The 26,216-nt window shown below is 39.8% G+C and overlaps 1 protein-coding gene across 3 annotated transcripts in view; it reads left to right on the top strand.

Annotated features, from left to right (window-relative positions):
* APP (amyloid beta (A4) precursor protein) overlaps positions 1-26,216 on the top strand; it is a 312,122-nt gene that overhangs the window by 280,543 nt on the left and 5,363 nt on the right. For all 3 annotated transcript variants that reach the window (XM_011998311.1, XM_011998310.1, XM_011998309.1), the window contains 4 exons: positions 3,989-4,210; positions 10,647-10,700; positions 14,005-14,105; positions 19,804-19,950. In XM_011998311.1, the coding sequence (XP_011853701.1) occupies positions 3,989-4,210; positions 10,647-10,700; positions 14,005-14,105; positions 19,804-19,950 (524 nt within the window). The remainder of the gene's footprint in view (positions 1-3,988; positions 4,211-10,646; positions 10,701-14,004; positions 14,106-19,803; positions 19,951-26,216) is intronic.

The raw sequence follows: 26,216 nt of genomic DNA, 5'->3' as shown, positions 1-26,216 counted from the left end.
GCCTTTTTACTGCCAAGGGATAAGATGGGTACAGGGCCCTTTCCAGCTGCCCCTGCCTGAGAAATGCCATTTGGTGACCAAAAGCAATAACCATTCCATAGGACTAGCAGTGATTAAGTCAGCTTACGAATCCACAAGAGTGGAAGAGACTGCTAAAGACACTGGGTTTCTGCAGCTACTTTTGTGATAATACGAGAGGCTGAAATAGATAGGGGCTGAACGTGGGAAGACTGGTGTTTAGAAGCCCAAGACTTGGATTTCAGCTCTGGTGCTTACTGGCCATTGGGTCTCAAAGAGATTGGTTCCTTTTTCCCAGCCTCAGTCTCCTTATCCCATCAGAATGACAATGCCTGCCTTGGGAGAGGAGAGTCATATAGGAGAGGGCATTGGAGCTGGGCTCTAAAGAGTTCAAATAACGTAGGTGAGCAGAGATGGCTTCCGAGATAGCAGGAATAGAAAACAAAAGTGTCAGAATGGGTATACATGGTCTTTCGTGGGAATACCCCAAGATACTTAGCCTGAGAGAGAGGTGTGGTGTAGACAGCTAGGAGCTGTGAGTTTCATGGCTAAATATGGGGTGGGCCCAGACCACAGAGGGCCTTCAGCATCTGGCAAAAGAATTGGAATTAATTCAGTAGAAAATGAAGACCCACTGAAACAGAGGGAACCATTCCTCATTCCTCTCTGTCAGGAAAATATTTGGGGAACCAAAAAATAAAAAGTAGCGGGGAAACCATTGTCTCAGTCGGTTTGTGCTGCTTTAACAATACCAGAGACTGGGTAATTTATAAACAATAGAAATACTACAATTCTGGAGGCTGAGAAGGCCAGGTTCAAGAGTGGGCACGACATTGTGTGCTGAGGGCCTGGTCTCTCTACTTTTAAAATGGCGCCTTGTGGCTGCATCCTCCGGAGGCAGCAAACCCTGTGTTCTCACATGGCAGATGCACAAAAAGAGGCCTGTGCTGGTTTCCTCTAGCCCTTTTAGAAGGCACTAATCCATTCGGGGGTGTGGAACTCTCATGACTTACTTTCCAGAAGACCCCATCTCTCACTACTACCACAGTGGAGATGAGATTTCAACACATGACTGGGGGACATTCAGACCATAGCAAGCAGTGAGGAGACTATTGTAATTATCCAGGCGAAAAGTAATCATACTCCCAGGGCCGGTGAGGGTGGTGTGGAAAAGCAAGCAGGAAGTGGTTGAGAGAATTCAGAAACAGAATGCAAAAGGATTCATCAGTAGTGTAAGTACCAGACACGAAGAAATACAGGGAGTCCTGGATGGCTCTGAAGGATTCAGGCCTGTGACTGGGAGGGAGAATGAATGGTTCTGCCATGATTGGAAAACAGAAAAGGCGGGCGGGAAAGCCAGGGACCTTGAGTGCAGTTGTGTACCTACCAAGTGCATGGATCAGCAGGGAGCCCTAAGTTGGTATCTCCAGCAAAATGCTGGAAATATACAAATTTGAGTGGGAGGGAGAAGTCAAAGCTGGGGAAATACATTTCAGATTCATCCAAAGGTAGGAGATATTTAGAGTTTCAAGAGTCAATGGGATTTCCAAAGGGAGAAGTGTAGAAAAAGATAGAAAGAGATACAAGAAGAAAATGACAGGGATGAAGAGAGGAGAAAAAAAGAGTGAGAAGAGTTATTCAGAGATGCCGCAGGGAAGAAGGTTAAGTACTGTGTATGCAAAACAGTAAGAACATTGCCAGATAAAGGACAGGGTAGGCGATAGTAAGTACCACAGGCCCAAGAACAGCATAGCCCTGGGGGGTCCAAGAGCTTTCTCGCTGGCAAAGGTTATTTCCTCTCAAGATGAATGTGTAAGCACCAATAATTATTAGTATTCCAGAATATCTTCTCTTTAGCATAGTAAGTGCATAACAGTCACAAGCAAAAGATTTATATAAAGGAAATGCTCATTTAATTTATTTAATCGGACATTGGCTAAGTTATCAGCCACTGCCTATGGCTTTGTAAGACATGAAAAAGTTGGAGGAAATGTAATGAGGGCCTTTTATCTATAAGGAAATAAAACCACATGGTTTTTTAAGTATTTACAATGATAGCTAAGTGGTAAGGCTTCTACCCCCTGTTACTCTAAGTATGCCTCGTATACATCCTCAAAGTCATCATGGGAATCAAGTATTGAATTTTAGAAACGGTGCCACAGTGAATAGGGATATATTATAACTCAGATTAGACTTCAAAAGGACTGATTTGCTTGAGATTTCATCACTTAAAATCTCTTGCAATAAAACTGACTCCATGAAAAGATATTACTCAACATGCTTTAATGCTGTCCCATCAAATTATTTTAATGGGCATATTTGAACAGAATTTTAAGTTTTCAGATACATTTTTTGTCGATATAAAAGAGAATTTGAAAGATGATTATAAAATGTTACAAATCAAGTTTAAATCCTGATCTTTTCATTTTCTCTAGCAATAAAGCTAACCAGCGATATGTCTGAAATATATACTACGGCAAACTCAACACAGATACGATTGGAAAATGAGACATTTTGGTTAATCAAATATTGTTATTAGTGCGATGCTATCTGTCGGTCTCTAATTTGTAAAAAATCAGAGAAAAACATGGTGAATCTTTGGTGACATAAGACTCACAAATCTTGATATCCTGGGGTCAGTTTTTAAAGCAGTAATTACACATGATACAAGATTATATTCTAAGCTCTTTTTTTTCCAGTAAAAAAAGATAAGTCAATGATGTTGCTTAAAGTTGATTCTTGTTTAATCAATTTTTAAAGTGGGGGGTAGGCAGGCACTGACAGCATTCTTTGGAAAGGGAAGCAACAGAGGAGAAAGGCAGGACATTTGCTGTCTGCTCACACTGGGAAATGTGGGGAGCCAGGGGTGATTAAGTCCAGAGAAGGCTGGATGACCGTCTGCAGGGCTGCATCTGGAAGGGCAAGGGAACGGTTTCCTTGTTGCCTCAGGGCATAGATCATGCAGCACAAGAGGAGCATTTAGGAAATGCAGATTTTTTTTTCAAGGCAAAACTGAAAACTATTCAAGAAGGTAGCAAACTGCTGACCCGTTAATGCTTTGCTTATCCTTGCAAGTGTGCAAGGCCAGACAGGAGATTTACCGTTGTCTTTCAGCTTGAATGAGATTGTGCCTCGCTTACTGCCACCACACCAAAGCCTGGTGTTTATTCCTGTGCGATCATTGTATACTGGGGACGTCTAACTGTGTCAGGAGGAAATGGCAACGGAGCTCCTGTGGCCTTTCACCTCTAGGGGTGCCACGCTGCAGCACACTGGCCGGCTACCATGCTCCTGACTCCAGTCCTGCCAGCAGCTCTTGTGAGCTGTGACTTTGCATAAGTAGCTTGAATGCCATGTGCCTCGGTAATTGTCCTTATTTCACTATCTATCTGTTCTTTTGGAAGGTGGCATTCTAGGTCATTACGTCATAAACACAAGTTGAACTTTGTGCTTCCATTCCAGAGGAAACAATATACCTCATAGTTAAAAAGCATTTCTAAAAAAATTCCTACCAAAAGTCATCGCTTAAGAACTTAGTCTCCTAGTGCCTCCACTGCCTCCACTTCCTCATTTGTTGCTCCTCTGTTGCTTCCCTTTCCAAAGAATGCTGTCAGTGCCTGCCTACCCCCCACTTTAAAAATGGATTAAACAAGAATCAACTTTACAGAATATCATTGACTTGACTTTTTTTACTGGAAAAAAAGAGCTTAGAATATAATCTTGTATCATGTGTAATTACTGCTTTAAAAACTGACCCCAGGATATCAAGATTTGTGAGTCTTCACTTATGTCACCAAAGATTCACCAAAGATGTAAAAGGGAGATGATGATGGTACCTATGCCCTGGCTGTAAACGAGGTCATGCCTGTGGAAGCAGTTGAAGTCATGCCTGGCAGAAGTGAATGGTGGCTGCTGCTGCTGCTGTTGTGATTGTTGTTACTCACCAAAGAGTTGGTTTTGTTTGGTTTAGATGAGCTGCTTCAGAAAGAGCAAAACTATTCAGATGACGTCTTGGCCAACATGATTAGTGAACCAAGGATCAGTTACGGAAACGATGCTCTCATGCCGTCTTTGACGGAAACGAAAACTACCGTGGAGCTTCTTCCCGTGAATGGAGAGTTCAGCCTGGACGATCTCCAGCCGTGGCATTCTTTCGGGGCTGACTCTGTGCCAGCCAACACAGAAAACGAAGGTAAGAGTCCCCTGAACCAGCAAGGGCGTTCCGGCAGGTATATATAGACATACATACATGTGTGTAGGAGGGGGAGAGAGAGTTATCTTTTGTATGTCCTTGAGTGGTGAATTTTTTTGATGTAGTAATAAATATTTTCATTTCAATTTTACTTTAAAAAGTAACTATTAGGAGTTACTATGTCATTAAAATAATATTTTATCTGTGTAAATTATTCTTTATATTTTTTATGCTGCAAAGCAAGTAAACTGCCAATTGTTGGAAAAGATAACAACCCCATTGTATAGGTGGCAAAACAGAATGGTAATGATTTACATAACATTTGCAAGTAAAGGACCTCTTGTTTCCCAAATGTCCAGATTTATATTCTAGGGAATATTATCCTTCGAGTGAACACTCCTGGACAAAGGAGAGCCACAGTGTATTATTCAAGAGGCAGTTCTTCACATGGAACATGTGTGGCAATAACATTCTTCTAATTTTTCTTTTCCCGTTCTTCTTCTTAATATAAAATAATACAGTGTATAACAATAAAAGCATATACATAAAGAGCATGTACTGTATGTCCTATATCATTTTTATGACTTTTTCAGATGAGGAAGTGGAGGCCCTAGGAGACTAAGTTCTTAAGCGATGACTTTTGGTAGGAATTTTTTTAGAAATGTTTTTTAACTATGAGGTATATTGTTTCCTCTGGAATGGAAGCACAAAATTCAACTTGTGTTTATGACATAATGACCTAGAATGCCACCTTCCAAAAGAACAGATAGATAGTGAAATAAGGAAAATTACAATTTATCCACAGAGAGGAGTTTTGACAGGGCCTGCGGAGATGGAGATTTGACAGGCACCAAAGTAGTCTTCATTGGCTACTTACTTGTACATGAAATTTCAGATTGAATTAAACGCTAAAGGCAAAGATAGAGAACTGCATATAAATAAAATTTAATTTTGATTAAGACTTAATTTGTGTTTAGAAAATTAAATTCAAGGCAGCTGCCAAAAATAAGGAGCACATTGCTCTAAATGTTTTTTCCTTTGGTATCTCAAAGAAGTAAGATTCTTCTCTATCAACAAATTTGAGCAGTAGATGGCATCATTTTTCACAGGGATTTCTTAGCAGAAATATCTGTTCAAGCGAGAGCATCTTTCAGCTTCTTTTTTATTCATGTTCAGAAGTATAAAATTACACACAAACACCTTGATTTCTAGATACAAATAACATGTTTTTTAAGAACACAGCATTTTACCTGATTTTCTTTATTTAGGTAGCAAATGTTGATGGAGATTTCATATTTATAATATACCTTATAGGCCGGGCGTGGTGGCTCACGCCTGTAATCCCAGCACTTTGGGAAGCTAAGGCGGGTGGACCACAAGGTCGGGAAATCGAGACCATCCTGGCTAACTTGGTGAAACCCCATCTCTACTAAAAATACAAAAAAAAAAATTAGCCAGGCGTGGTGACGGGCACCTGTAGTCCCAACTAGTCGGGAGGCTGAGGCAGGAGAATGGCGTGAACCCAGGAGGCGGAGCTTATAGTGAGCTGAGATCGCGCCCACTGCAGTCCAGCCTGGGCGACAGAGCAAGACTTTGTCTCAGAAAGTAAATAAATAAATACATACATACATACATACATAATTTTTAAAAAGTAAAAATATATATAAAATATACCTTATAACATGCAGTTAGTACATTCCTCAGACTAAATCTAAATATAATATTAGACCTTAAGTGCACTGGACAAGTTTTTTTTAAAGAACCATTGCAGAAAATATGTAGACTGTTTTCACAATGTGAGTCATCACCCCAAATTTGTTTCCTTAATTCGAAAAAGGGCACCTTATAGTAATAGCAAATACAAACAGCATGTTACTGACGATGTAAAAATAATTAAAACTTTACCATTTATGAAAACAATTCTTAATCACATAGAAGAAAACAAATTTAGGGACAGTTCATTATCAAAGACCTGGGCAACTACCCTATTAAATGTATTATTAATAGAGTGCAGATTGTGTTCTTTCTTTACAGGTAGATACATTTTGATCATTGAAAGTCCTTTTCATTCAGTCTCTAACGAGAATTTTTAGTGAAAAATGTCCAATCTCATTTTCTAAATTGAAGGCACACTAAATTTGCTCTTTCACTAACAGCATAACGTGTAGCATCAGCCTTAGGAGACAATCTGCATGCACACGTGTGAATGTACACACACACATACACTGAAACCCTTGGGTACTGCCAAGATGTCCATTTCAGCAAAGAGTTTGATTAAGTACTTCTGGATACTTGACAAACATGCAGCTATTACATTGCCTAGGCCTCATGAAAAGAGCTGATATTCTTGTTAAATAAGGATTCCGTTTGAACAGTAAAATCTAGTATAACAGTATTGGGAGGCAATAGGACTTGCAGTGTCAGAGTCTTGAGTTGGGGTACTCTTCGTTATCAGTCCCAACACTGATATATATTCATTATAGCAAACAATTTGAAAAACCTCTCCAACAATTTTTCAATAAAATTGATGGCCGTCATCTCATAGGATATTAAATACTATTCCACACTCGTGAACTCCTGAATGATACAGACCTGAGTTTAAATTCCAGCTCTGCTGTGCGCTTATGAGCAAGTTACTTAGCCTCTCTGGCTGCTTCCTCATCTGTAAAATAAGGTTGATAATAATTCCTAACTCGGAGGTATAGTACAAGCATTAAATAAGAAGGCATAAAATAACTCTTATCAAAATTCCTGGAACATAGTAAATGTCAGTGGTAGCTTTTTTTTTTTTTTCTTTTTTTTCTTTTTTTTAATGGAGCCAGGATCTTACTAGAGAGACTTTATCAGCCTGTCTCAAGATGGCCTGAACAATGTATCCTTAAAATAATGAATATAATAAGCCATATAATGAGATACAGTCCTAAAGCCATCTCTCTTCTCACACCATCTCCCACCTGTCCCCAGAAACTTGTTAGTCTTTCTTCTTACAGACATGTGCGTGCACACACACACAACTACTGAAAATATCTAAAATTCTCAAAGGATTTCCTTTTGTTCTTCATGCAGTCCTCATTATCATAGTTTCAAATGCTTGCCAAAAATGTGTTGTTTTTCTCAAGAACAATCAGGGAAATCCAGAGGAGGGTCTGATGCCCATTTTTTTAATTTACATTGAAAAAAATAAGCATATCAGAGTTTTCCAATATAATATACTCTTGAACAGCTGCAATTTACCTTAAGACATTTTTATTCTTTGGTTTTCACATTCACAAAACGTAAATGAATGGCTAGGCTGCAATGAAGCTGTTGTTACAGAATTGTGCTCACAAATCGTGAAATGATCTGGCTGGGAGCATTAGCGTTAATGACATTTGTGTTTGTTCTGCTTTTTCCTGACTGCCTGAGAAGGGCAGCCACAAAGAGCGGCATAGCATGCAGTAACCGCCAGGAAGCCTTTGTGGCCAACAGTCTGCCTCTTCGTAAATAATACCTAGATATAATACGTAGATAAAATACTGTAATATTTTTAAAGAGAGACAGCAGGTCTTATAAGACTGTATGGATGTATTTGCAAAGTGTGAAGCTGCCTTCTAGTATATTTTTAACTAGCTTTATAGAGGCAATGAGGAAGCCAATTTAAATGCTGAAATTTAGATTAAGTATTTCATTAAACTTACAAACCAGTTCTTGTCAGGCCTCTTATCCATATGTAAAACTGGTGTACTGCTGATTCCTCATTACCTTTGACCTGGTAGAGAGTTTGTACAAGGCAGCACTGTTAATAGTTTAGGTTTATTACAAAGAACACCAGAAGTAGCAAACTCAAAAATCCCAGAGGTCTGACCATTCTGTTTCTCTCCTCTTACAGCAAAGGATTAGATTCAAAGCTACTGAGATCAAAAGAATAACTCATTGCTGCTTACATTTTATTTTAACTCTATTAAAAGTTAAAGATAAGAGAATCTATTTCTTGTTTTTAAATTACTAAATGGCCAATGTAAAATGTTTTTAACACTTTATTGATGAAGTTACTTTCCGGTTAAGTAAAGGTCCACTGGAAAAATTGGAAAGTATTTGCAATGGATTGGGAAATACACTACTTTGTTTTGTTGGTGTGTATTTTTTTTTTTTTTTGGCAATGATATCATAATTGCCTTTTAAAAAAGAACTGTATTTTAATGTCTGCTCCCTGTGCCACTTATTTTTTTAGCATTAATTTATACTAAATCAGCTTCAATCTTTTAAAGCAGATGAAGGTTTATGTCACTGAAACTAGTTTTGTTTGATCTTCCTAAAAAATAGGGAAGGTTTTATTACTGTTTTTAAATAATACATGCCTATTTAAAAAAAAAAAAAGAAGAAGAAGAATGGGGAGAGGCAGAGAAACTTACAGGACTGTATCATTTGTAAGTTTCTTTCGCATAAGTATACTCATTTGAACCCTGGAAAAACCATTTACTTTGTGACACAACTGAAGTTCAGAAAGACTGTGATCGGCCCCAGATCACGGAGAAAGTAAGTGGTGACATTAGCAGTGGCGCCTGGGACCACCAGCTCCTCAGCCTGCATTTAAACCACAGGCCCACTTCACTTACTTCCCCTGAGTTGCATATACATTTTCTAATAATTTAACTATTGATGTATGCGCTCACCACCACTTCAAGGTACGTGTTTGCCCTCGTGCATGTGGTTTGGTGTGTTCTTAACTGCAGTTGAAGCACTATTTGGGTTCCTCATCATCAGGAAATTCTCAAAAAGTACAATGACCTTTCAACTAACTGCATTTTACAAGGAGTAATAACAGTTACTCATTACAGGTTGCTGCAGATAAGAAAAAACTTGAAGTATAGAACAACCAAACTTCATTGTCAAAATGTATTTGGGAGTTGCAGAAGAAAGTGAAGTATGTCTTCCTCTAAATGCACTAGTGGAAAACTAGAGAATAGTCATTCTCACATCAGTTACTACGGAATATTTAATCATAGGATATTTAATCAGTGCAGTTCTGTAGTATTTGGTAGTGTCTGAAACAGGCTTTAAAGGTTATTTGTTCCTCACTATAATTAGAAGATGCAGATGTTAACATTTCTATTTCCATATGGAGAAACAGCCACAGAAGTGGGCGCTTGCCCAAGGTCACAGATGTTGTCAATGTTGGGCCCAGACCTGGGATCAGATGCCTCACCCTCCTTTTGGCTCCACCATGCTGCCAGTCTCTACATGAGAAAGGACCAAACCACCTTACTCTTTTATTTCATCCAAATGTCCTAGTGCTCCCCGAAATATTTTCTCATATTTTGGAGACTTGGCTTACTGCCACTTTTTTCCTCCCTCACTGTTTCTATTAACATGTGTCATCCAAAACTGATTTGGACTGAGAATCCCACCTTTGAATGCCTGGCATGTGTGCATCAGTAAGCTGGATGGTTTTACTGAAATTGTTAGGAGCCATCTCATCGAGCACACCGTGTCTCCCTCAGCACCTGTGCTCGCTTTGTCTTACCTTCTTCCCTTTACACTTGCCACCTTACCAAAGGGGCTTCCCCCTGTGCCTCCACCCCATGGCTTCATTTACCCTATGACCATTTATTAATCCTAAAACCTTCGCCTTTGTCCCCATTCCTTGTTTCTTCAAACACCAGTGTAAACAAGGAAGTATTTTCTAAGCATCAGAAGTGCTTTGGAAAGGTCAGATGGTGGTGAGGAATATCGTACTGTCCACACTGCTTTCTTTGGGTCAGACCCAGAACACATACAAAGGAAAAATTGGGCACAATGGCAAATATAAAATGAAATATCCTCATTTCACATGTTTCAGCTGTGTGTCATCTGTCAAATGGAAACCAGCCTTTTTGAAAAAGAGAAAGACAGACTGCGGTTTCCCTCTTCTGCCATCATACTAAGGACAAATTTGATTCACTCACTAAATGGCAGATGATGTGGTAAAACTTGGCTCCCCTGATAAATTCATATTTGCACTTCCCCTGGAAATTTAAGAGTCCTTTTGTAGTTAATTAACTGTAAAATAAGATAAGATTGGGCAGTTGTAAAAGGAAGTATCTTTAAGGTTTTCTGCTAGGCTGGGAATATTTTATTTCTAATCAAAAGCCAAGAAACTATCTCTAAACTAGCTCAGAGGAAAATCCACCCTCCCCACCCCTCTTCTTTGAAGTTGCTGCCTATCCTGGTGAGGGCTTTTATTAGAAAACTAAGGAGCAGGACTGGCACATCAATAGCGATCAACCATTTAAAGTGCTGCCCCTCCTGGTCCTCGATGCTCGGGATTAACTCACTGTGGTTCTTTCCTGGCTGCTCCTTTTTTGTAACTTGTTTATTGCATATGCTTTTTTTCCCTGCTCGACTATGTTCGGGAGCCACGACTTACCATCTCGATTTGTCTTGTTTGCTTTCTGTGTCTCTTGCTTCCTGTGCCCAGTTGAGCCTGTTGATGCCCGCCCTGCTGCCGACCGAGGACTGACCACTCGACCAGGTATTGGAACCGCTTGACTTCTGCCTCTCCGCATCTTGTGCCTGAGCTGAGCAGACATTGTCTCCTTTCTGCATGTTAATAAGCCTCTTACTGCTTACTGTAGAGTAGAATCTGAAGTGACCTTAGAAACCACACTTTTAAAAATTCCCCTTGACTTTTCCTTACTCTTCATTTCCCAAATTCTGAGTGATTTGTTTTTTGTTTCTGAGCTTTCCTTTTGAAACCTCAAAGAGAGCCCTTCCAAATTTGGCTTTCTTTTTTTTTTTCTTTTCTTTTTTCTTTAAAACAAACAAAAACCAGAGAAGATTATGTAGCTCCTGTCCTTACAAACAGAAGCCCAGACAGATGTAGACTGTCAGGTGATGACTTGGATACCAGTGTGAACATCTCTCCTTTCTTGTTTGGTGTCCAGATGGGTCACTTTCTAACTAAACTGCGCTCAAACTTCAATCAGTTACTGAAGTAGACATGATTTCCTGAAAATACCAGAATTGGTTTCTCGCCAGAGCCAGAAATATATCTTCTCTTTTGTGGGTTGTATGTACTTATTCTCAATGAGTGGCTAAAGTAACACAACAGATGTAGATGCATAATTTTGCACATAAGCCCTTTATTTTTTTATATTACTTAAAAATCCCATTAACACTGAAATAGACACTTATTTTTTTTACAGTTTCACAGGCATTAAGAAGAAACACATTTTTATTTTATGAATAATGTCGTAGCACAGCAGAAGCACATACGTGCCTGGTGTCTACTCCCTGAACAGCCTCACCCAACTGAGAGTAGCCAACGCTTTCAGTGAATCAAAAAGAGGAAGAAAGTTATTGAATTGACAAATCTGTATATTCCAGAGAGATTTTAATCCTAAATAGCACATACTTTCCCGTATTTATTTTCTTCTTTATCCTCATAATGTCCCCAGGCAATAATCAAAGAACAGGGAATGAACCTTCTTTGAAGATATTAATGCACAGAGGTCAACCTTTGCTGCCTGGTTCAGATACAGTCAGCAGCAGAGCCAGAAGGAGACCCACGCTGTCCCTCACGCTTCCACCACAGGCTCAAGCCATGACCGCCTCCTCCAAGCACAGTCACTCGTGAAGACTCAGAGTCTGCCTTGTGGCATCTTCATGCCTTTATGCTGCGATTAACAATGGCAGCAGAGACAGTAGCGTGAGACGTCTTGACAGCTGGTCTCATTGATGTTATGAATTTGTCTGTAGGCTTTTAAGGGGAATTTAAATTATAGTGAGTCAGAGACAGTGTCAGTTCTTCTGATGTCCTCCTTATTGTCAGTGTCATGTAAGGGAATCTCAAGGAGCCAGGAGCTGACATTCCTGTTCTGCTCAGCCAACTTGTAAGGCCTCGGGCTGAGGGTCAGTTCAGTTCTAATTGCAACCACAGCCAGCTGAGGTTGGTCATTTGCCTTGGGACTTTTTTCATGGTGCTTCTCACTTTAAAAGATTTGCTTTTCATCTACAAGCATAAAACGTAACTTAGAAAGTGCTCATTTGACTCATTCAGTTTTATCAAATTTCCCCATTGGGCCAGCAGAGCCTATATGTTACTGTTGAAATCTCCAGGAAGAGGTGACACTACCAGTCAATGTTTTTTTTCTTTTTTAAAAAAAAAAATTGTTTTTTGGTTTTTGTTTTTTTGAGAAGGAGTCTTGCTCTGACATCTGGCTACCCAAGTCCAAGTTCTTATGACCCAGACCAATCACAGGCTAAGAGAACTTGAAGGTGAAATAGAACCATTGCCTGTGGTCTTTGTGGAAAGCTGGGAAGGTAGGGATAGGAAAATGAAGTTCTGAATAGCAAAAAGGAGAGAAGGTAACTTCACAGTCTATAAGCCAGGTATAGATTGACATTGATTATGGATCTCTCTTCAAACAGGTTATCAAGTGGAAGCTTTTTGAACACTTGGATGAGGGAATGGGGCTATGTCACAACCAGCATGGATTTCCTAGGTTTTGTCAGATTATCCTTACCTTCTCCTTGTATGGGCTGTGCTGTTAGACTGGCACATCATATGCTGTGTACATTGTGCTTTTCAGTGTCAGCAAGATGTGTGACAAGTTTCCCAGCATCTCATAGACAAGATTGAAAGAGTGATTAGGCCAAGAGCAAGAAGTAAATTCCCCTGGGAGCCAAAGGAATTGGGAATGTGTAGCCCAAGTAAGACAAGAACCAGCAGGAACATGCCTCTCCTTAGGGATGTGATGCCTGTTCAAGGTTTTACTGTGGAAGGGAGAATTAGGCTTGCTCTGTGTTGAATCAGACTTCAAGGATGGAAGTTACAGGGAAACTGATTCTGGCTTCATGTAAATAAGGCCATTTTGGCAGGCAAATCTATCAAAAAATGGAGAGAAATTGATACATTCCTCTGTGTTCAAACAGGAACTGACAGTCTGCCCCTGGGTGGGAACACCATAGAAGAGATGACTTCAAAGCCCTTTTCATCCTAAAATCTGATGTTTGATAATTAAATGTTATAGCATGGACACTGACGTTTATATTTTGTACTTAGTTTTTGGTTTTTAAATGACTTTGCGTTTTGTTTTAAGCTTCAAATTATTATTTGAATAATGAAATTCATCAGAACAATTCGTATTAAGAATCATATAGCAATTTATAGAGAAGGAAGAGTTTGTAGTTTATAAAATCTGTTAGTCGCTAAGAAGCATTTTAAAAATTATGTACTGTAGCTCTTTATTCAGCAGACGAACCAATTACAATCTGTGTCTATAACTAGAACACTTGACTAAAATCATATAATTTTTACAACGCTTCACTGCATAGATACATGAACATAATTTATTTGTAATTGGAACAAAGCCCCAAAGTAGCAGTTTTGTTCCACTAGGTAATTAATGTTCATTTTTAAAGCCTTTTATTGTTATTTCTGAAGTAATGAGTGCCCATGGAAAAAGACACATAATAGGCTAAACAATGAGCCCCTAAGCCAAGCCAACATATTCCAGGAACAAATCCTTGCCAACCTCTCAACCAGCATTTAACTTCTGCATTTCCCCCATTTTCAAAAATTATAGCATGTAATTAAAGGCAGCAGAAGGCTTACGTTCAGGTTTCCCTTACCTTTTCATTTCTTTTTGTTTAAAATAGGTAGTAATTAAGGATTTAAATGTAGGGTATCATTTTTCTTGAAGAAAGTCATTAATCAATTTTCCTCTAACTTCAGGCCTAGAAAGAAGTTTGGGGTAGGCTTTGTCTTACAATGTTATTATTTATGAGTAAAACTAATTGGTTGTCCTGCATACTTTCATTGTGATATAATACAGGTTCTGGGTTGACAAATATCAAGACAGAGGAGATCTCTGAAGTGAAGATGGATGCAGAATTCCGACATGACTCAGGTTATGAAGTTCATCATCAAAAATTGGTACGTAAAATAATTTACCTCTTTCCACTACTCTGTTTGTCTTGCCAAATGACCTATTAACTCTGGTACATCCTGTGCTAGAAATCAAATTAAGGAAAAGATAAAAACAAAAATACAATGCTTGCCTATAGGATTACCATGAAAACGTGAAGAAAATAAATAGGCTAGGCTGGGCGCAGTAGCTCACGCCTGTAATCCTAGCACTTTGGGAGGCTAAGGCGAGTGGATCACAAGGGCAGGAATTGGAGAACAGCCTGGCCAACATGGTGAAACCCTGTCTCTACTAAAACTACAAAAAATAAAATTATCTGGGTGTGGTGGCATGTGCCTGTAGTCCCAGCTGCTCGGGAGGCTGAGGCAGGAGAATTGCTTAAACCTGGGAGGTGGAGGTTGCAGAGAGCCGAGATCATGCCTGGGCAACAGAGCGAGACTGTCTCAAAAAAAGAAAATTAAGAGGCTCTGTGTGTAGTTCTTTCAGACTACAGGGCAGCTAAGTTCGTGCAGGACTCGGGACTTAAAGTAGAATTAATTTCAATATAGCAGTTTCCACTGTGTTTTCTGGGAAAATAGGTTTACAATAGGTTTACTTGAAGGATCAGAGTCAAACACGTGCATACGCTGCTTGGTTTTCTAGAACACTTTATATAGCTTAAGTTCACATCTGGAACTGTCTTCCTTTGCTCATTCATCTCTCCCCCAGCTTTTTCTTTTCATTCCCTCCCCTACCTCCCATGCTTTAACTTCTCTTGCAAGAATAAGATCATGGGGTGAGCAGGACCCCGTGATGTTCCTGATAGTGTTATTCATCAAAAGGTTTGTGCAAAGAAGACAGCAGCTTCCTTTTCAGATGAAATCACTTTTCCCCCCTAATGTTAGAATTGGAGTAAATCAAAAAGCCACATCTCTTTTGTGGTCAGCTCTAGTAGTTATATAAAATCCTTTACCAAAAGCTTAGAAATTCAGATAAATCAAATAGTGGATTCTGTTAGGGTTCCATCTTATCAGTAGGTGGGTGCAGTAAGGGGTTAAATTAATAAGACAATTTTATCACATTCAGTGGTGGACAGAAAAATGGTAATAAAATTTCCATAGCAATTATACTTGAAGTTATCTCAGGCACTTCTTTTGTTTGTGTGTGTGTGTGTTAACTTTTTTCAAGCAGAAAATGTCTTTTCAGTATTCGTAAATAAAGTTGATAAATCCTAGTATTAATCTCGAAAAGAAACACCTTCAAATTATTATTTATGCCTCACTTGACTCTAAATAATTGTAGCAAATAAAAAACTGACTTGGGATTTGGATTTGCATTCTTAACTCCCATCGTTCTATTTTTACACTAAGACATTTAGCTTTTTGAAGCATGGTTTTCATTGGCAAGATAATCTAGTATCAATTATTATAAAATCAGGGTTTCTCTTGATAAGGCTGTTGCTGAAGAGGTTAATAAAAACTGGGAAACCGCTGAAGAGTTGAGAGTTGGTAGGGCAGAAAGCTGAAGATTAATGTACAGAAAATTTGCATTCACTGGGGCTTGTGTCATATAAGCCCATCTCCACAATTACACTAATGCCTATAATGTGACAGTGACTAATGGCAGCGGCAGCAATTAGGAGAATCAGCTCCCTCTACTGAACTAGTTGATAAGATAATGTACTATAATTAGTGCAATGAATATCACAGAATTACAGTATTTTCTTAAAGGCACAGGAATATGTCCAGACTTGCATTTATTCCTGATTACCTCACACTAGTATATTAGCTAATTAATGATTTGCTTTTCATAAAAATATTGAGTTAGCATATTTGTTTAGTAAAGGGAATAATTATGAACAAGTTCTCATTTTGTTATAAACCATGAGTAAAACACTTTTAGAAGTTGCTTCATTTGCTGTATTTTATATTGCCTTCCAGATTGCTAGTATGTTAGTTTTAGCTTAGAAAAATCAGTCATTTGACTACCTTGAGGCTATATTGAAAGAATTTTTTAGGGAGGTAGAGGCATACCTTGGAAATTTCAGAACACCACAGTAAAACACATTTTGCAATAAAATGTCACACAAATTTTTTGGCTTCCCAGTGCATATAAAAGTTATATTGGCCAGGCGTGGTGGCTCATGCCTGTAATCCCAGCACTTTGGGAGGCCAAGGCGGGTGGATCACAAGATCAGGAGATCGAGACCATCCTGGCCAACATGGTGAAATGCCTTCTCTACTAAAAATACAAAAATTAGCCACATGTGGTGGCATATGCCTGTAGTTCCAGCTACTCGGAAGGCTGAGGCAGGAGAATCTCTTCATCCCGGGAGGCAGAGGTTGCAGTGAGCCGAGTTAGCACTCCAGCCTGGGCAACAAGAGCGAGACTCCATCTCAAAAGAAAAAAAAAAAAATTTATATTTACACTATACTATAGTCTGTTACATGTGCAATAGCATTATGTCTATAAAAAAAGCCATGTACCTACTTTAATTACTTTTATTAGTAGAATATTTTATTACTAAAAAATGCTAATGATCATCTGAGTCTTCAGCAAGTCCTAATCTTTTTGCTCACGGAGATTCTTGCCTTGATGTTCACTGCTACTGGCTAATCCAGGTGGTGATTGCTGAGGTTTGTGGTGGCTGTGGCAATTTCTTATGAAGTTTGCTGCGTCGATTGACTCTTCCTTCCATGAAAGATTTCTCTGTAGCATGTGATGCTGTTTGATAGCATTTTGCCCACAGTAGAACAGCTTTCAAAATTGGAGTCAGTTTTGCAAATCTAGCCACTGCTTCATCAACTGAGTTTATGTGATATCCTAAATCCTTTGTTGTCATTTCAACAATGTTCACAGCATCTTCACCAAGAGTAGATTCCATTGCAAGAATCCACTTTCTTTGCTCATCCCTAAGAAGTAACTCCTCATCCGTTCAAGTTTGATCATGAGGTGGTAGCAGTTAGTTCAGTCATGTCTTTAGGCTCCACTTCTAATTCTAGTTCTCTTGTTATTTCCACCACATCTGCGGTGACATCCTTTACTGAAGTCTTGAACCCCTCAAAATCACCCATGAGAGTTGGAATCATCTTCTTCCAAACTCCTGTTATTGTTGATGTTTTGACCTCCTCCTATGAATCACAGATGTTCTTAATGGCATCTGGAATGGTGAATCCTTTTCAGAAGGTTTGCCGTTTACTTTGCCCAGATCCATTAGAGGAATCACTATCTATGGCAGTTTTAATAGCCCTACAAAATATATTTGAAATATATTTTGAAGTAATAAGAGGCTGAAATAATAAGACTTGAAAGTTGATCCATGGGCTGCAGAATGAATGTGGTGTTAGCAGGCATGAAAACAACAGTAATCTCCTTATACCTGTCCTTCAGAGCTCTTAGGTGACTAGGTGTTTTGTCAGTGAGCAGTAATATTTTGAAATGAATCTTTTCTGAGCAGTAGGTCTCAACAGCGGGTTTAAAATATTCAGTAAACCATGCTGTTAAGAGATGTGCTGTCATCCCAGTTTTGTTGTTCCATTTATAGAGCATGGGCAGAGTAGATTTAGAATAATTCTTAAGCACCCTAGGACTTTTACAATAGTAAATCAGTCTTGGCTTCAAAAACTTAAAAGTCACCAGCTGCATTATCCCCTAACAAGAGAGTCAGCTTGTCCTTTGACACTTTGAAGGCAGGACTTCTCTCTAATGATGAAAGTCCTAGATGACATCTTCTTCCAAATAAGTCTGTTTCATCTCCACTGAAAATCTGTTATTTAGTGTAGCCACCTTCATCAGGAGTTTTATCTAGATCTTCTGGATAGCTTACTGCAGCTTCTCCATCAGTACTTGGTGCTTCACCTTGCACTTTTGTGTTATGGAGACGGCTTCTTCCCTTAAACCTCGTGAAATCAACCTCTCCCAACTTTTTTTTCTTCTGCAGCTTCTTCACCTCTCTCATCCTTCACAGAATTGAAGAGAGTTGAGGGCCTCTTCTTGATTAGGCTTTGGCCTAAGAGAAAGTTGCGGCTGGTTCGATCTTCCATCCAGACAACTAAAACTTTTCTCCCATCAGCAATAAAGCTGTTTTGCTTTCTTATCATTTGTGTGCTCTCTGGAGTAGCACTTTTAATTTCCTTCAAGAGCTTTTCTTTGCATTCACAACTTGGCTAACTGGCACAAGAATCTTGGCTTTCAATATGCCTTGCTCACTAAGCTTAATTATTTCTAGCTTTTGCTTTAAAGTGAGAGACGTGTGACTCTTCCTTTCACTTGAACAATTGGAGACCATTGTAGGGTTATTTACTGGCCCCGTTTCAATATTGTGGTCTCTCAAGGAATAGGGAGCCTGGGAGTTGAGGGGCGGAGTGGCCAGTTTGGGGGGCAGTCAGAACACACACAACATTTATTGATTTAGTTTGCTGTCTTTATGGGCATGTTTCATGACACTGCAAAACAATTAAAATAGTAACATCAAAGGCCACTGATCACACAGATCACCAAACAGATATAATAATTTTTAATGTTTGAATATTTAAATAATTACCAAAATGTGACGCAGACATGAAGTGAACCTGTGTTCACTGTTGGAAAAATGGCACCAATAGACTTGTTTGATACAGGGTTACCACAAACCTTTAATTTGTTTTGTTTTCTTTTTTAAAAAAAATACTATCTGTAAACACTACTGTGCAATAAAGCTAGGTATGCCTGTATTTTCATTAAGTTGCAGAGCAAACATGATAATGTTTAGCTATAGTTTTACTTCATCTGGCATAAGATCAACTCCTTATATAACAAGATGATAAACGTTGTGGTGTGCTTCTATCATTTCATTCAAGTAGATAAAGTTGAAAAATAATGACTTGCTTTTATAAACAGTATGAAGCAATGTAGTGCAATAAATGAAATTTTATTTCTTCTTTACAATGTTCTCAAAATTCTTTTTATGTTTAATCCAAATAAAGAGCAAAAATAAAGCAACATTTCAGATTTTGGTTTCTGGAGACAATAGTAAGAAAGCATGAGTTATGAGTGACTTAAAATTCTTGTTGCCTATACTTCCCCTTGAAATAACATTATGCTTTAAAAAGCATTACACTGCTAAAGGTTAATTAGAATTCTGCTGAATTACTATAAGTAACAAGATACCTTTTTTTCTATTGTTTAACTCCTTGGTTTCAGAATACCTATTCCTGTGCATTAAAAGTGTCCCTCCTAGGACATCTACAGGGCTGAAAAACACCCAAGTCTCAGTCACTTAGAGTCAGACATCAGGGCTCAGAGTTTCAAACCTGCTGTGACTGGGAAAATGCTGACCTTCTTTCATTAGTATGATCCGTGCCTTTCCAGCTTTTGATAGATACAAGCGCCATCTTCCCACCACTCACCAAATGTTCCACCTGTCAGAGTTTCAGGTCGCTGCAGACTTTGGTTTTGACATGTGAGGGGAAAGTAGACTTCCTCATACTGGGGAAGCCACATGTTGTACATCGTTCCTGTAAACTATGATTGTCATTCTTAGTAAGGAGAATATGTGATTTCTTTTCTTTTTTTAAGTAATCATCAAATACGTGACCAACCAGTTGGCCAGAGAATATACTGAAACTTTTCATATAACCTCATCCAAATGTCCCCTGCATTTAAGAAATGAAATTCTAATTGCATTTATAAATTGTAAATTATATTGCATTTACAAATTAAAATTATTTTTCTTAATTTGTTTTCAAGGTGTTCTTTGCCGAAGATGTGGGTTCAAACAAAGGTGCAATCATTGGTCTCATGGTGGGCGGTGTTGTCATAGCAACAGTGATCGTCATCACCTTGGTGATGCTGAAGAAGAAACAGTACACGTCCATTCATCATGGTGTGGTGGAGGTGGGTAAACTTGACTGCATGTTTGCAAGTGGGAATTAAAGAAGACTATGAGAGAATTAGGCTTAGCTTTTTGCTAAGAACTAGCTAAGTATCTCTTTCAAAAAATGAATCAATGTGCTTCCATGGTGCTTGGGTTACAGCTGTTCTTTCTTGTTTTGCATTTTGTTCATTGCAACTTATCGTGAATATTCTGATCAAGGTATTGAGATTGCGTGTTGTTATCTCAACTTATAATTTGTTTTGAAGTTATCAAAATAACAAATGATAATGCATGACTTTTCAAAAGTATGATTACTCTTAGACTTTTTTTTCAAAGACAACAAAAATCAGTGTGAGAAGTTAAAAATAAAAACAGAAGTAGGAAGTTGCTTTTTCCAGAAAAAGCTAAACATATTTATTCCTGGATTTCTTATGTCTTAAATAGTCTGGCCTCTGAATACAACCAGGTAATAGTAAATAATGTGATTTTTCAGTGCAGACTTTTACCCTTTAAAGTTTCTCAGGAAATCACACTATACCAAATGGCCCACCAAAACATAAATGATTGTTATTTGAGAGTTCTTCAACCTATTACCCTGCACTTCCACCTGAAATATCTTAGTTTCAAGGTGCTATACAAAAACAAGAGAGAAAGAAAGAAAATTTACAAATAAGTTATTTTTATGCATTTAAAATGCCATTTGGATGGGGGAAAAAGTGTTAAAATCTCACGGTATATGCAACTTTTTAGGAAACTGTCTTGCAGAAAATATAGTATAAACATAGCTTTTATATGCACAGGGAAACTGAAAAATTTGTGTGACATTTTATTGTGATATTTTAAGAGTTATGGAATTTTTAGGGCTGAAAGATATATTGATGGTGATCAATCAAATTCATCTTCTCACCTTGTAGATGAGGGAACTGAGGCCAAGGCAGAAGGGTTCAAATTACACAGGGTCAAGCTCAGAGTCCATATTTCCCCTCATATTCCCCACTGCTATTTTTTTTGAGACAGAGTCTCGTTCTATTGCCCAGGCTGGATCTTGGCTCACTGCCACCTCTGCCTCACGGGTTCAAGCCATTCTCTTGTCTCAGCTTCCTGAGTAGCTGGGACTATGGGCACACGCCACCATGCCCGGCTAATTTTTACGTTTTTAGTAGAGACAGGTTTTCACCATATTGGTCAGGCTGGTCTTGAACTCCTGACCTGAGGTGATCCACCCACCTTGGCCTCCCAAAGTGCTGGGATTACAGGTGTGAGTCACCACGTCCAGCCGCCATTGCTTTTTCCATCAGAGAAAAGTCCAGATGTTGCTAGGGAGCTGAAGATTCCACTGTCCCCAAGGAACTGTGCTCTAAACCATTCTTGATTAGAAGAGGACAGAGTTTAAATAAATGAAATTTGTGGTGAAGCCAGAATTTCATTTTGCTCGGCACTTAAAACCTCTGCAGACTACAACAGAAGCTGCTGATGAAAGTTAGGTTTGAGCCTTATTTCCCCATTCATACTGACGTGGATGAGCAGTGTGAGGAAGGAAACCAAGAGGAGAACAGGCAGCAGGGTGGAAAGGAACGGATTGGTTCATAGACCAGAGTGTGAGCACATAAAAGCAGTGACCCCATTGTCACGTTCGGTCATTGCACCTTTTGGAATGGTATCTAAGCTTGTGTCCCTCAAAACAGTGTAAGATATGTTCTCATTAGTATCAGTTTCTTTCATTTCTGCTCTAATTAATTTTTTTAAAAGTTTTAATTCCATATTTGAGCAAATAAAGATGTCCTCATACTTGAATAATTCAAGAGCTCTTTTTTGCTGTTGTTTTGTTTTGTTTTATTGTTTTGTTGTTGTTTTCTTTTTTGTTGTCGTTTCTTTGTTTTTTGAGATGGGAGTCTCGCTCTGTTACCCAGGCTGGAGTGCAGTGGCATCATCTCCACTCACTGCAACCTCTACCTCCCAGGTTCAAGCGATTCTCCTACCTCAGCCTCCTGAGTAACTGGGATTACAGGAGCACACCACTATGCCTGGCTGATCTTTGTATTTTTAGTAGAGACAGGGTTTCGCCATGTTGGCCAGGCTGGTCTTGAATTCCTGGCCTCAAGTGATCCACCCTCCTCAGCCTCCCAAAGTGCTGGGATTATAGGCATGAGCCACTGTGCCCGGCCTTCAAGAGCCCTTTTTAATTTATTTAATATAGTTCTATCTTTGCTGCCGGTCTATCCGTTGAAGTTGCCTGTCTTTGATGCCAAAGGCCAAAGACTTGGCTTCCTAGGGCTTCCGTAACAGAGTAACACAGATTGGGTGGATTAAGCAACAGAAATTTACCTTCTCACATTTCTGGAGTGTAAGATCAAGGTATCAGCCAGGTTGGTTCCTCCCCAGGCCTCTCTCCTTGGTTTGCAGACGGCTGTCTTCTCCCTGTATCTTCACATGGCCTTCACTCTGTGTTCTGCTGTGTCCTAACCTCTCTCTATAAGGACACCAGTCATGTTGGATTAGGATCCCCCCTGATGACCTTGTTTAACTCTAATTACCTCTTTGACCCTATCTCCAAATACAGTCACAGGTAGAAGTACTGGCAGGTTAGGACTTCAACATGTGAATTTTAGGGGGACACATTTTAGCCCGTAACAGGCCCCAGGGATGCTGAGCATAAAAGCAAGGCCTCCACCAGGAGCTCTTTCCCCTGGCTGTGCATGAGACGTACCAGGTCCTACCTCAGACCTAGGGAAACAGAATTCCCAAATAGGAGCCTGAGAATCTGAGTGTTGAAAATTTCCCCAAATGAATGAGATTGTGCAGTAAGATTTGAGAATCACTGACACATCATTTTAACACTCCTTCCTTTCAGTTCTATGCACAAGCCTTAGGGAGTGGAAAATTGTATCTCTTGCCTCCCAGATAACCAATTGCCCTTTAAGTGCTCTTCCAGCTGCCTGAATTAAAATGGTTGTTTTATTTAGTCAGTTACCAAGCAGTGTCTCATTGGACTTAAAATGTCAGAGGAGAAGTTGACATTTTGACCCAGATTCTGAAATTAATTTTTAAGCCAGAAGGTATCCTTGCAGGAGCAAAGTCGGGAAAGATGGCTGTTCAGCTCTTCTCTAGATACTCATTTTGCTGTCTACTTGAGAGCAACTGGAAACCTTTCTAAATGAAGGGCCCCACCTCGTTTGTGTTTTATGTCCTCTCATCTCCTTCTTCCTCTCAAGACCTTTGTGGCTGTCCTTCCTGAAGGCAGCCCTCTGTCCAGTGCTGTGGTGTGTCTGTACAGCAGTGTTGAAATAGACCACATTCTCCTTTTCTGTCCTCAAAAAAGGTATAGTCTAGCTGGGATGGTAGAACTTGAACACAGGGAGTTGCAACCCAGCCTATGCATGTTCTCAGCTGGGAGAGCACTGTGGGCTTTCAGAGCACCATTTTTCTCAGCATCCCAGCGTCTGCACGGAACGGAAGTGATGCTTCTGAAACATCCTCTTCCTACCTTAACAGGCTCTCTCACACTCAAGTACATGGAAATACCTTTATTTCCGGCTCTGGCTAACCTTCATTAATCAGTAATCCTACTTCAATAAGAACAAAAATGAGTACATGAATATTTCCAGTTGGACTCACCTCAGTCAGTCAGAACAGAATACCACTGTACTTACATACCATCGGTGCATGAAGAAGTCATGATGAAAGCATTGGTTTCCAGGAAACTGCTCGTTTTTAGAGTGAAAAATGCCTACAGAAGATCACAGAGATAGGAACCCTAGGGAAAAAACCTGAGAACAAATGTATAAATGAAACAAGCCTAGAACGGCCACATACCACTTCACACTGGAGATAACATTCTGAGAAATGTGTCGTGGGCGGTTTCATCGCTGTGCAAACATCATAAAGTACATGTACATAAATCTAGATGGTAGCCTGCTACACACCTGGGCTACACACCTACAAGCTATTGCCTCTAGGCTCCACACCTGTGCAGCGTGTTGCTGCACTGAATACTATAGACAGTTGCAACACACTGGCAGGTATTTGTGTATCTAAACATAGAAAAGGTACAGTAAAAAAATACAATATTAGAATCTTATGGGACCACCATCATATGTTTGGTCTGTCATGGACTAAAATGTCAGTATGTGACCCATGACTGTATTTTTATTGGTAGAGTTGTTAGCATTTGGAAATGAACACTTGCTACTTTTGTTTTTTAGAAAAAAAATTAAGCAGTACCTATTGACTTACTGATTTACTTAGCCATAAGGCCAGAGAGTCACTCTGTGAGCCGCTGGCCATGCTTTCCCAAGGAGGTAACTGTGCCTTATTGGTGCTTCAAGCAGTGAAGCAATAGCCCTTTATTATTACCACTCCCCAAATGCGCCCTCCATGTCAGAATACCCCTGTGGTGGCTGGAAATCTCAGCACTAGCTGAATCACCCACCCTTGCTCCTGTTTTAGGACATTCCTGCAAAGCCCACTGATCCCAGGATCTGTTTAGTAGCAAGCGGTACTTTTCTACGTTCACATACGTAGACACTGGATATTTTAAAATACGTATTGTAGCTCTTTCTGCTACTCTCCCCAGAGATGTCACCTTTAATAAGGAGAAGTTGGGGGCACAGCTTCTCTTTATTATAGGATGTGAAAAAGTTTTCCTCTCACGGATCTGATCACTGGAACACCAGGAGTCTCCCCGTCCCACCTCCTGGTCATCTCATTAATGACCTAAATAAGAAGAGAGTTCCTTATTTGGCTTTTATGGAGGTATGGCATATGACTTCCTGAGAAATGTGCTGTCATACTAGTGACTTCATAAAAAGATGTCCTTAGAGGTCCTTTCTTCCCAGCCGGAAACTGACCCACAAGGGTACAGATATACTGACGTCGGCATTGTAGAGTAGTTGGAGAGAGTGGTCAGGTTGAACGGAAAGCCACGATAAGGAGAAGTGAGGGTGGGTGCAGAACCTAGGAGTGGCTTCCTGCTTACAGAGCAGCAGGAAGAGAAATTGGAAGATCAAAGGAAAGCATCAAAATTGATTACAGGCCGGGCACGGTGGCTCACACCTGTAATCCCAGCATTTTGGGAGGCCAAGACAGGTGGATCACTTGAGGCCAGGAGTTTGAGACCAGCCTGGCCAACATGGTGAGACCCTGTCTCTAATAAAAATACAAAAAATTAACCAGGCATGGTGGCGCGCACCTGTAGTCACAGCTACTCAGGAGGCTGAGGCAGGAGAGTTGCTTGAACCCAGGAGACGGAAGCTGCAGTGAGCCAAGATCACACCACTGCACTTCAGCCTGGGTGACAGAGCAAGATTCTGTCAAAAAAAAAAAGATTATGAAGGGATAGCAAAGGAGTTCCTGAACCTGCCTGAAGAATTGCTTGATGTTGGCAATAAACACAGTCAACTGCTTTCTAGTTTTATATATAACTATAAAGAGATGGCATCAAAATTAGGAAAACAAGCATCTACACAACTAAGTAGCAAGCAATTACTGGGAGGTTACTAGGAGGGATAAGTCACTAGCTTGAAAACTTCCTGGCTGTTTTCTTTGCTTTTATTTTTTTTTTCCTCATACTTGTGGCTCCTTTGATGTGTCACACTATTGTTGTGTTGTACGTCTTAGTTCCCTTACCCTCCTTTACTTGTCTGGTCCATCTCAATGACAGGATTCTGTCATTTGGCCTGACTCAGTCCCTTGTATAAAAGGACATCTATCAGTCCGCATCCTGCTGGTTACTGTACATAATAAAATGTAAACGTTGTGTTTCCTGCCTCTTCTCCTAGCTCACACACCTCCATGTAAAGGGACAATAGGAGGAGACCTGGAAACTAAGGACACCCAAATAGAATGTTGTCCCTGCAGGCGGATAGCTGAGCTCTAAATTACTCTGGATACAGTGAAGGACTAAATGGTTCCAATGAATCAGGTTCAGGGAGAAAGGGAGAAAAGGGTAAGGGGGTATGGAGGTAAGCCAAAGAGTGTCAAAAGTTCTCCTCAAAGCTATTTTAGGACAAGGCGGGGTCAGGCTGTTTGGGCTCAGCTCTTTTCAGCATGTGTCATAGGCAGCAGCCAGTTGAAGCCGTGCTGCCATGCAGTACAGGGACCCAGGTCTCAGGAAGGTGCAGCGTCCTGAGAACCAAATGAAGACTTCAGATCAGTTCCTGCTGCTGTGTGTTCCAGGCAGTCTGGGAAGAGAAAGACTATTCAGTGGTTGTAGGTATGTGTGTCTTCATCCCAGAAAGTGACAGATGTTCCTACCTGGTTGGAAAAATGGAAATTCTGTCCCTGACTT

This window comes from Mandrillus leucophaeus, unplaced genomic scaffold, assembly GCF_000951045.1.
Source record: "Mandrillus leucophaeus isolate KB7577 unplaced genomic scaffold, Mleu.le_1.0 Scaffold567, whole genome shotgun sequence".
Lineage (NCBI taxonomy): Eukaryota > Metazoa > Chordata > Mammalia > Primates > Cercopithecidae > Mandrillus > Mandrillus leucophaeus.
The sequence above is the reverse complement of the archived record's forward strand: the minus strand, read 5'-3'. Positions and strand labels throughout refer to the sequence as shown.